The sequence below is a fragment of the Crassostrea angulata genome, chromosome 10 (genome assembly GCF_025612915.1).
Source record: "Crassostrea angulata isolate pt1a10 chromosome 10, ASM2561291v2, whole genome shotgun sequence".
NCBI lineage: Eukaryota > Metazoa > Mollusca > Bivalvia > Ostreida > Ostreidae > Magallana > Magallana angulata.
In genome coordinates, this window is record NC_069120.1 from 16,144,113 (window position 1) to 16,155,716 (window position 11,604).

At 33.9% G+C, this 11,604-nt stretch overlaps 1 protein-coding gene across 1 annotated transcript; it reads right to left on the bottom strand.

Moving 5' to 3' along the window:
• Window positions 1-5,294: 5,294 nt before the first annotated feature.
• LOC128166379 (uncharacterized) lies at window positions 5,295-7,299 on the bottom strand. The gene is made up of 3 exons (XM_052831497.1): window positions 6,934-7,299; window positions 5,702-6,274; window positions 5,295-5,511 (listed from the first exon to the last, which is right to left on the bottom strand). The coding sequence occupies exons 1-2, from the start codon at window positions 7,147-7,149 to the stop codon at window positions 5,855-5,857; spliced, it is 636 nt and encodes a 211-aa protein (XP_052687457.1). The 5' UTR covers window positions 7,150-7,299; the 3' UTR covers window positions 5,295-5,511; window positions 5,702-5,854.
• Between the last annotated feature and the right edge of the window lie 4,305 nt (window positions 7,300-11,604).

Below are 11,604 nucleotides of genomic sequence, written 5' to 3' on the forward strand. Positions count from 1 at the left end.
AAAAGCTTTTTAAAAAATGCGAACTTTAAGGTTATGTTATTCTGTTTTCGTGAAAGTTGACAATTTTAACATGCGAAGATTTTTTTTTAATGGCCCAATTTTCATTTGTATTCATCATTCATACTTTACGTTATCATAAATTTCTATTCAGTTCTTTGATATGATAAATGTGCTCAAGGCATGCAATATATGTAATCATGTGTTCAAAGAAAGTGTTTGATATTTGAATTTACAAATGTCAGAACAAAATAATTAATTTTTCCTCGCCATTAGATTTTTATAGCACAAATTGCCGATTAGCTAATCAACACAAAAAAATTTGACTGATTTTATTCATTGCTTCGGTACAAATTTAAACAAATATAAAGAAAAGAGACGCTCTAACAGATTAATTTATCAGGTATTTAATCATATTATCATATGAGTAATTTTTTATCGATTAACGCAGATCACATATGCAAAAGCTGAAGTATAACCAAGAGAGACTGAAATATCAAACGGTTGTTGCAAACAAAGTATTTCGTTCCTTTCAAACAATTTAATGGTGTTAAGGTTTATGTTTTATTTGCTTTTAAGAAAATTGACATCTCGTGCCGAAAAGTACTAAATAAAACGCATTTTTTGCCTTTTTTGATCGGTGTCAAACAGAGTATCGGGGATTCCCTCCGCGCCAGGTGTCATCACGAGGCTGCACGATAACCATTTCAAGGGCCGCCCGTAGTCTGCGCACCTTAATGATAGGCTTGTGCAACTTTTCTTAACCTTTATAGTATGTTAAGTATTCAAACTTTCTCGAAGAAAGTGATCAGGCTTACACCTTGAGATAACCTGTCGTTGTCATCACAAAAACATTCCGTGTCTTCACCAACACCTGGTTTTGATGGTGGCAGAGCTCTGTGATATCTAGGTATCATGCAATAGTACATAGAGAGCGCTAGCACCATTATCCGGGCACCTGTCACGCATGTTCACTGCTCCAGCTGGGACCATATCTAAACGAAGACGACACTGTCATATCATGTCCGGAGCCATTCGTTATTTTAGTAACATATCTATTTTGCAAATCTTCAATTAATTATTTACAATAGGCAAGGGCATTTTACATATCGTATAAATTAAAAAATGTTATGATAGTATAGAGTTTGCGTCGTAAGTCTAAGCACCGGTCTCATTTTGAATTTATCTTGTTAAAAAAATGTACATGTTTACTGCAAGTCCCGTTATTCCATATCGCTGTTTACTGAAACGCAAGAGAAACCTTAATGACTTCAAGATGAATAATGTTTGCATAATCTTGATTTTTTGTAAGGCGTTGTCATTAAATAAAGGTCGAACGTCAAATGGTTTGACACAGGTTCCATCGGCGACCTCAGCAGAATAAAGACAGGGCTGCTTCATTGGGCAATAGGGTCATCAGTAATAGCATCGAATCAATTTATTACTTACTTAATAACTACGAATTATTGTAATCGTAAGTAAGTTGTATGTAAATAAGTCCCGGTCCTTTGAAATCTTGACGTCTTTTTGATCATTATCATTTGTGACCTGTCAGTCGGGTTTTGATGGATGTATTTTATTCCCTTATTTGTTCACATCTGTTTGTGCAAATTGAACTTCGTGTACCTCGATTTCCATTTATGGATGTCGTTTAAATGTTGAAGACAAATTAATTCATTTGGCAATCGAGAAGAAAAACAAAATTAAATCATAGTTTCAACTACTGTTGTTTTAAAGAAGATTGTATATTATTACGACACCGAATGACGTCAGATAACTAGCTTTGTGCAGTTTCTTTTTACGCCAGCTGGTTCTTCGATGCACAAGATTATTCACTAAAGTACCTTGACCTTTTACGAAACTGTTCATCAAGTTGCCACCTGAGATTTTCAACCAACAAATCAGCATGTTAGTGTATTTTATCTTACAGTTAGTCACTGGAGAAATTTGAATTTGGTTCTGCCACCTCGATGATAATTTCCTGAATACACTCTATGTTAGGGTGATAATGCATAAATTGCATGACAAAATGAAATATAAAATTTGCCACTTCCGGCCCAGGTGTGCTCCCCATCCGGGGAGGACGAAATTGAGTCACCCCTGGGGTTCCAATGATACAAAGAGCGGTCCTATTTGTTTATGCATGCGATGTTTTGATTTACTTTATTTCAGGAAAACGATATGTTTGGAGCTACACAAGGAATACATTTAAAACCATTTTAAAAAAAACGAAAATTTTTAAAGTGCAGAAGAAAAAGGATATCCTTTCAAGGTCTCTCTGATCTGGACGAAACTGGAAAAGCAAACATTTAAAATAAGCACAACAAACAATTTTTTATGTGCGTACATGTATATGCATTTCAATGCATTATGTAATTTATGACATATTTTATATCTGCATTGTCCTGTTTTGGAATGACTTAGCGAAAAAAATATTTGTTGCGCTTTGTTTGTTTAACCTGGAGAAACATTATAGATTTCTTTTCAATAAATAAGTTATTTTTATTCCATTTTGTTTTTTCATCAGCAATTAATTTGTTTTGCTTGTCTTTCTTAATGGTAGCAATTAAAGATAAACTACACACAAAATTATCACCTCTAGTCACAACAAGAAGGCAATTAATATACAATAATTAGCGACATATGTCCCTGAATTCTAAAGCTGTCGTGAGAGCAGGGCGGCTTGTGTTAATCCGGTAAATTCTCTATCCCCGAGGGACATAATCCATACCCCAGGGCCAGATTTGGGTTGTTAATGGTGCCAATTATTAATCATAATGTTTGAAGATACTGACTAACATGATATCTTGTGCTCTGACGTCCTCTTGCTGAATTATTAATGTTTGGAGGACAATATTGAACCCGAATTCAATGACACTCAACATGCACTTGCAAATTAAGAGGGTTCGATGGTTGTGGCCATTTTTATAGACTATATTAATCTCCCTAAGTAGAAAAGCTCTATACAGGGGTATAGGAAAATACTCAACTTTTAAAGGTAATATAAATTTGGAATTTTACTTTACAAAATAAAAGTTAGAGCCTAAAAACCTCATTTTTAAACATTTTAAGGAAGATCTAATGGTTAATTTATCGACCACCCAGCCTCCTTAAAATATATTTTTAAAAAAACCCACAGAGATGGGATTGAAATGATATATCTCTATTTTGCATGTTATAAAACAGGTGTATAAAATATCAAAATGTGGCATGTTCTGTGGTGGCATAAAGGTATTTAATTTACTGTTTGACAAGTAAATATTTCCTCTGTCAACCATTGATGAGATTTATCTTTGAAAGATTATTTCTTCTATTTACGACACTAAGAATATTATGAAGTAAAATATAGTACATATTCTGTATCAAAAATCAGTTTACTTCTGTCAAGTATCTTTTATCAAGTGTTTGACATAAAAATGTTAAAAAAAATAAGACTCATAAAAGAAAGCCTCAATTCGTGGTTTTGTTAACAATCCATTTTACTTTCCTGTGGAAGAAAGAAAGCTTTGGAGGTAATGAAATGCGTGATCTGGTTTAAAAATTATGCATAATATTTCAGAACCTCATAAAAATGTGTGCAACTTGTGTAAGAATAGTTCACGCTCGGTTAACCGTGAGCTCGACGAGGAGAAATATTGAGTAATTCATCTCAGTGCCCCCAATCCATAGCTCTCTGAACCACTGGTACAGAATGTTAATGAGGCCCCCTAAAAGTTGTTCGAACGTAAGCGGCCCGACAAGACGGAGAGAATATGACCGCTTCAGCCCTTCGAGTGGTTGTTGACAGTAAATTTATGATGATATGTTTGTGTCCTATTAAAAATCCCGGTACCATATAGTATTTACACTACTTGGTGTAAAACCTACCCTTATTTATCAATAATTGCATTTTTCAAAATTTTAATTTCACTTTTCGGGGACATTCCTCACACGCTTCCTTTCCAATCCCTAAAAACCGCAACATAACGAGAATAAAGATAGAATGGCAATATAACTAAACCGCTTTTAAAAAAATCATTCCAAGTTCACAATAAGTTTTACCCCCTGCACCTACAATGCGTAATCCGTTGTAAAGGATCTGGTCAAGTTACTCCAGTAATATACCTGCACCTACTTCAAGCGGTTAATACATATCATAATAGTGTTTGCAATCTATTATTGTAGTAAACCATCTGTTCAAGTTATACCAACAAAGCAAGAAAGTATACTCCTACTTCTTACACATATACCAATTAGTTAATGCAAAGATGTACTCATGTAATATACATGTAGTATGCATATGTGTTTTTAACGGTCATTAAAGATTTTCTCTGACAAAGCGTATGATTTTAACGTTCCTTGAAGATTCAAGATAGGGTGCATACTACTATTTCCGTCTGTCTGCCCAAAACTGTACATTTTTAGCTTTCCAAGTTTGGCAAGAATATGCAACTATGAATGGACTTTCAAATGTACTCATTAGACAACACACTCGATAAAAATCACAAAACATACTCTACCGAACTCAACGTTTACCATTGTTCGGGATTATCATGTTCCTTTGCAATCATTTATGTTATTACCGGTACTCATTTTTATAATAGTTTGGTGAAAGCTCCTTTGTTTCTCAATATATTTTGCTTGATACATGTGCTCTCCTCGAAGGTAAATGAAGTGCATGAATTTGACCCAAAAAAAAAAAACTGTCAATGCATGTGGTTTGCCAAATTAGTCCTAGATACACTTAAGGAGTAACTTGCATCTCTCAACCTTTTGAAAAATGAGAGAAAACTATCTCAACTATTGCATGTAAGGTTTTAGCGGCCCCATAGGGAGTGAAATTTTAATTTTGTTTTAATTATTTAGATACATGTCACTCATTCAAATCGTGTCAAACCTAGCATGGGGTAACCTGAAGTCCTCTATTTTACATTGTTTTCGAAAGAGTAATGGAATCTAATCAAATACATTAAATAGAATTTTGTCAATATTTTCTAAGCTCGAGTACAGGTTAAAAACACAACTAAGGATTTGAGAAAGCGTCGTCCTTCTCAAAATTAAAAGACATTTCAAACTTTAAAACTGCTTTTTTATTAGAGCACCTTTGCTTAGGACCTTTGCACTCATTTAAAATTCCGAGGAGCAAAATTGCCATAAAAATGGAACGGATCGTGCAACTGTTTAAGTGTATACTTCGCCACATTTCTCTTATTTTACATATATTAATTAGTGTACTCTAGTTATATTTTCAAATGCATGTCCTTGTATACCATTTCTCGTCCAATTGTTAATGAAACAAAACAGTAAACAACAGTGCGTCATATTATTACGTGGTTTATTAAGAATTCACTTTTGGCATGAATGAGAAATTGACTAGAATAGGTAATACTGTTCAGACATCATGAATATTGATGAATCACTCATTGCTTAGATATTCTCAGTTCACAACGGACAAGTTTTTTTTCACTGCTGCACTTGTTCTCAAATCTTCATCCAAATAGTCGACAAGGTGACCGCATGCTCCCATTTTAGAATCTGAAAAATGTCAAGACAAAATATTAAGATTATGATTCAATCTGTTTAAACTTTTTATGTGTAATTTAGATTTATATTTTACATTTATCATAATTGATCATAAATAGAGCTTTATATTTATAATGTATAGAGCTGTTGCTAATCCAGATTGGTACTAGACAAAGATTAATGGTCTGCTGAGAGTACTTACATAATACTGTAAAGGATTGTGTCGGTCGCTTGTGAACTGAAATACTCTGAGCCGAGGGATTAACGACTGTCATATGGATTATGAGTGCGTGACATAACAGTGGTTATAATGTGTCTGGGTCGGACAGCTAGGGCCTAATCACACGGTGTACAATTAGAGGGTCACTTCAATGTCTTTCTGGTACATAGAGTCACAATCACCGAATCCAGAATCCACAGAACTCTGCGCGCCATGGACAACGTGCACAGATTTTCCATTCACCATCATATGAGTGTCAACGAATTTTGAATTTTGCACACTTTTGTCCGATAAGTTAGATTTCACAGATTCTACAGATTCGATGCGGATTTTGGGTACACGGAAGGTCGGTTCTTTTCTGTCCAGCACCCCCTCGTCAGGGGCGTACATGTCTGTTTCTGAGAGGGAATCCTCACTGCCCCCGAGGTCTACCGAGCTAGCCTTCAGCGAGTTTTGGCTGTCACTGTACCAGCGCCTCGTTTTGATGTCTTCAATTGTTTCATTTAGGGTCAGCAACTGTTTCATCAAGCACAGGTCTTGGTCCATTAAAGAAGCCTGCACAGGGAAAAGAAATAAAACAAATTTAAATGCTTTTTTATCATTTTTTTTTAAAGTTTAAAACATCGTGTAAAGCTTTCTGGGAGACATTATTAATAAACTATTACAATTAAAAGTGACTATATTCATCTTTTATGTTAATTTTGTAGATTTTAATCTAACATCGCACTCCTAAAAAAACCCCTCAAATTTCACCGATTCATTATCAGTACAAACAAAGCTCAGATGGAGAAGAAAGTTTTTAAATGTAGTCCATTACTCAGCTTTTAAAAGGTATAATTTGTTTATTATCTTTTTATTTGTGCTAATGTTTAGAAATTTTACACTATCTCCCATCCTGAATATGTCTGACAAATGGTCCTTTTATTCGTGTTTACTAGACCAGGCGAGGTGTTTTGTTAAACGAAATACCTATATCATTGCGAGCAGTAGGGTGTTTCAAAGCACATGGTCGGAAAAAGTGCCATCTCATTACAACGCCTGGAGAAAATTCACCCGCACAGGGAACATAGCCATAACTTTTCCCCGTTTTAGTTCTTTTTGCAAACAGTTTAGTTTCATGGCAATTTGTTATCAATTGTAGCTTTTTAAAAAATAAATTGACGTTTCTCGGACAAAAGAGGCGCTAAGTATGCACAAAATCGACAAGCACTTACCATTTCTTTCCTCAGTGTTTCCATTGCAATATCAATGGATGATCGCTTTCTCTGCACTGGTTTTTGTTCTTTGGATTTTTCTTCTTCTTTCATCTGTTCCTTGAAACTCTCCGTCGCTCTGACTCGATTGATATAGAACTCCCTGCATGCATTGGAAAAGTCAATTGCTGCCGAGTAGTGATCGTCTGGCACAGATAGGTTGTTCTTGCTCTCCATTGCTAATCACTGTTGTACACTGTTCACGGTGTTTAGAAATCTCAGGTAATGAACTAGAGTAATTAAAATCCCTTGTAAGTCGCTTCTCTACTGTCCCGCTACACGCTATACCTGTAGAAGGGTTAATGCTTTATATGCTTTAAACATGAAATACACATTTCATATATACTTACCTGTAAAGCCCACAGGTGTCACGTGATCACATCTTAATTCCTGGTTGGTCAATTTTATAGAGATTCTTTTGTGATCTACTTTCTATCAATAAACTAGGGTATTTTAGGAATCATTTTAAAAGTATTAATAGTTAATTTCACAGTAAAAATATATATAATGAGTTATTGTCAAGTAATTAATTTTTTGACAAATTTTTGGCGATTTTTTCTCGACAGTAATATTAACTTTTCCTTTTTTGTTTTGATAAATTTAGTTTTTCTTTCTATCTCTGGAAAATGATAGACACAAAGCTTATGAAGATTGTGATAAAGTTTCATTTTATGGAATATTTTTTACATCTAGAATTAAAATGGATCAATGTAAACAAATTGATTTTGAATATGATATCGGAATGTTTACTAAAAAATTGGCAACAGAGGACCTACTTTGTCTCCAGTTATGAAACTTTACTCTTCGCAGATATTAACGCTAATTATTTAACGATACTAGTTATTGCAACAAGCCTGTAACTTCGCCTCTGAGTCTGAGCTAACAATAAATTAAAACAATAGTCAAATATTAAATTTCTAGCTGTAGCACTTGAGTCTGTTGAACTACACTGGGTTGGAGCGCGACAATAAGGCGGAACAATGGAAGGGTATTTCCGATGGTAGCCAAGAAATTCAAATGCACCCAGTATTACTAATGGAGAAGACAAAGGGTCACTAGTCCGTATCTGTAGCAGGGAAGGAAGGTTATTAATATTTGTACCCACAACTGAAGCCACAGGCAGACCCAGATTTGTAACAAAACCGAAACCCAGAGATAGTGATCAAACCTTTGTTTACTTTTATGAAAAGAAAGCAGGGTGTGATCTTTTTGCGTTACATAAGTCCTAATTCTTTTCTAAAGAACACTCATTGTGGCAAATGTTTGGTTGAAAGCAATGTATCATTAACATCGATGTGTAAAATTTGTCGGAAGCACTGGCGGGACTTCCATTTTAACTTACACAGTTGAAAAAAAAAATAGAAATGAATGTTACCGCTATAATGAAGAAGGAAAAAATGCATGCTGAAGTATAAATCTAGAGTTTAGGTAAATACAGGAATTCACCCAAGACTTGTTTCTTTGTTGCAGATAACCATCTGATAGTCTTGCACTTTAATCAATAATATTGTTGTTGTTTTATTGGTACAACCTCTTCAGAGAACCGTATCTATTCCAAATGCTATTCATCTAATGGAATTTGAGAACGTTAAGCAATACAGTTATGAAATAAATTTTACAAAAGGCAGGATATTGAGACCACTTGGACGAAATATTTCAAAAGCCTTCTAGCTGGATAATGTGCCCTCTTTTGATTAACATGAGCCCGACTGAATACCGGAGTCCAGCCTTCGGTTCGATCCCGGAGACTTGAGTAGTAATCTGAAGTAATGAGCTTGTTTCCCGGTCTGAGAGTCCGGGGGTTACATATACGATCGTCTAGACGGCCAATTTCTGATTAAATGTCCAACGTAGATAATTAATGTCCTGTTTTTACATATCGACAATCACGCTACCTGTCCGCCAGGTGTGGATTTTAGCAGGTAAAGTATGAAAGTATGCCCTAAAAATAGAGCATGCATTGCTGTAGGTACTGACAATATACATTTTAAAGAACATTTTTTGAAAGTTTTTTCTTCATTTGAAGCACGCGATAGTACATGTATATACGGAAGATTAAATAACTTCACGTTCTGTTTTTTGCTCGACCCAATAAACTACAACCAAGATCAATTCGCCGATCAAACTGTGTCAATCATAGATTGAAATTGCAATTATCAAGTGATTTGATTTATGTGAAACAATGGGAAAGGTGATATGTCATTTTAATATACCACACGGAGAAATGAAGTGATACACTAATAAAGTTATCATTTCCTAATATTTTTAGCCAAATACATTGATTAAAATACAACTATTAAAATTCTCTTATAAGTCGGGCATACCGTTCATTCCATCCATATTCCGCATGACACCTTTACTTATTTTTAACATACCAGTTTTACGAAAACCCTATTCCAATTTCCTTATAAAGATACCATAGTTTACTAATTTTCAAATCAAAGTTTAAAATGAATACATAAAATTTATTGTCATTCGGAATAATAATAATAAACTTTACACTTATAAAAATAAGTAAAAGACATTATTATTAAAACTCAACATTCTCCATAAATTCACCTTTCAGTTCAAAATGGATAGTGATTAGGGAATTTTTTTTCTTCAAATCTTACTTGGTGTTTTACAATTGATACTTATTAAATTAGGTTCTCTTGATGCAGATTGATATTTGACTGTTTCGACCACATTGTAAACCACTGTACAATGTGATCACTTGTCGCTGGGTTGTAGGGAGGTGCACGGCTGATTAACGCTGATATACGACATAGTAGCCGCACGGAGTTCCTTCCTGGACACGCTTCATTAGTTTTCTGATTTCTGCAACATCAGACAGGGCATCTATTGATAGAGTTCTGATAGAGATGTTGGCGGGGGATTTTAGCTACTGTTAATTTGTTTGGTTTGATGTTTTAGGTAATTTTTTGGTTATACATGTATTGGAATAGTGGAGATCATTTAAATGAAGTAAACAAAAGAGGAAGAAAAGTGTCAGAAGGAAAGGACAGGAAATGTGTGATGAAAGATACGTAACATAATTCTATAGATAATAAATTATACATCTGTAACTCATCTTTGACCCAGTCAAAAAGTCATATTTCATGTTTGATACTTCAAAGATCAATCATACAGTTTGTAGTTCCTGTTCCGACCTAACTAAACAATACAGTTAGAACCATAATGGTTCTGATTGGAAATCAAAACTTCTGCGAACGTTTAAATACATAGAACACAGGGTGCTGCCAGTATTATCTATTTAGCCAGAACTGGTACTCTTACAAACATGCATGTCTTTGTATTCCTTTGATTTGATCATCCATTGTAGGCTAACAACCAGTAATATTATTCCAATCTATGAGATCAAGAGAAATTAAAATGCAACCAATTTAAAAAAAAAAAAGACTGGAAATAGTATTGCGTGTTAGCCACGGGAAAGACAATTGCATGCATATAGTAAAAGTTTCTTCCCCCAACAAAGCCAGTAATTTCAAATACAATTCAAATAATTATAATTACAGTCAAGTGGTATTTTCATTCCGTGACTGCTTTGATGTTTCATATAATTCCAATTGCATGAGGTATTGAGTGCATTTTACAACTCAAAGTTGTATGTATGACTTCAGATGTTTAACCATGTTCATGTCTCAATAGAAATTAATTGAATTATGTTGTAATTTGCATGATTTAATTCTGTTTTTGAAATATCTATACACCATATGCATAATCTATTCCTTGATGGTATTGAAATTATGATCAAAGTCGACTGCCCAACGAAAATTTAAAAAAAAATCTTTTTAAGGTTGGTTTCAAAAGTATAAAACTACTAGGTTGAAGTATAAGCCAGATTTTTGATTATTCAACAAATTGAAATAAAATTAAAAAAAATAATGACAATTTTGAAATCCGTCAGGTCAACTAAAGGAGTAAAACTGTCAAAGGAATTAAGATTCATTGGTAACCATGGAAACTAGAACAAGTAGTCGCTTTCATTTCTAGTTTTGTATCTTATAAATACTTACGTTTTAGATAGTTGATAAACGAGAATCAGAAATACACACTCTCTTCACAATGCGTGCACTATTTCCAAAATTCCTAAAATAATATAAAACATCCTGAAATAACATTGTATTTTACTATAATAATTATCAAAGGGTGGTTTATTGTGCTTTTTGATAATCTTAATTTTTTTATTTTTGACTTTACCAAATAGTCATATTGTTTGCAAGTAACATATTTGTCTTCTGAAAAAAGTAAGATGACTATGTATATTTTATTCGGACGGTCTGTGCCTCCAAATAGTCCCAAGGTGACTTGTAACCGAAGCATTCTTTCTATTTTTATTGCTCATTATTTTTTACAAGTAATTTTGATATGTGGAATTAATTGTGGACAGACTATTCTGTTGACAGGAAGTATGTATATAAAATTAAGCTTTTTTCCTGAATGCCCTTTGGCGGACGCCAGCATAAACAGTTACAGAAAAAATTACAACAATACATTGAAATATTTCCGACATAAATATAAATCATTTTTTGTTTCAAATTTTGATGAAAAAAATAATGAAAACAAAATTAAGAATAGGTATTGAGATTAGTGTCAGGACGCGGGTCACTGAAGGCTCGATTTGGCGACACC

Excerpts from the sequence above, each read along its gene's own strand:
- LOC128166379 (XM_052831497.1), bottom strand. The coding sequence starts at position 7,149 with ATGGAGAGCAAGAACAACCTATCTGTGCCAGACGATCACTACTCGGCA. Across the intron at positions 6,275-6,933 it reads AAACACTGAGGAAAGAAATG|GCTTCTTTAATGGACCAAGA; the intron begins GTAAGTGCTTGT and ends TTCCCTGTGCAG.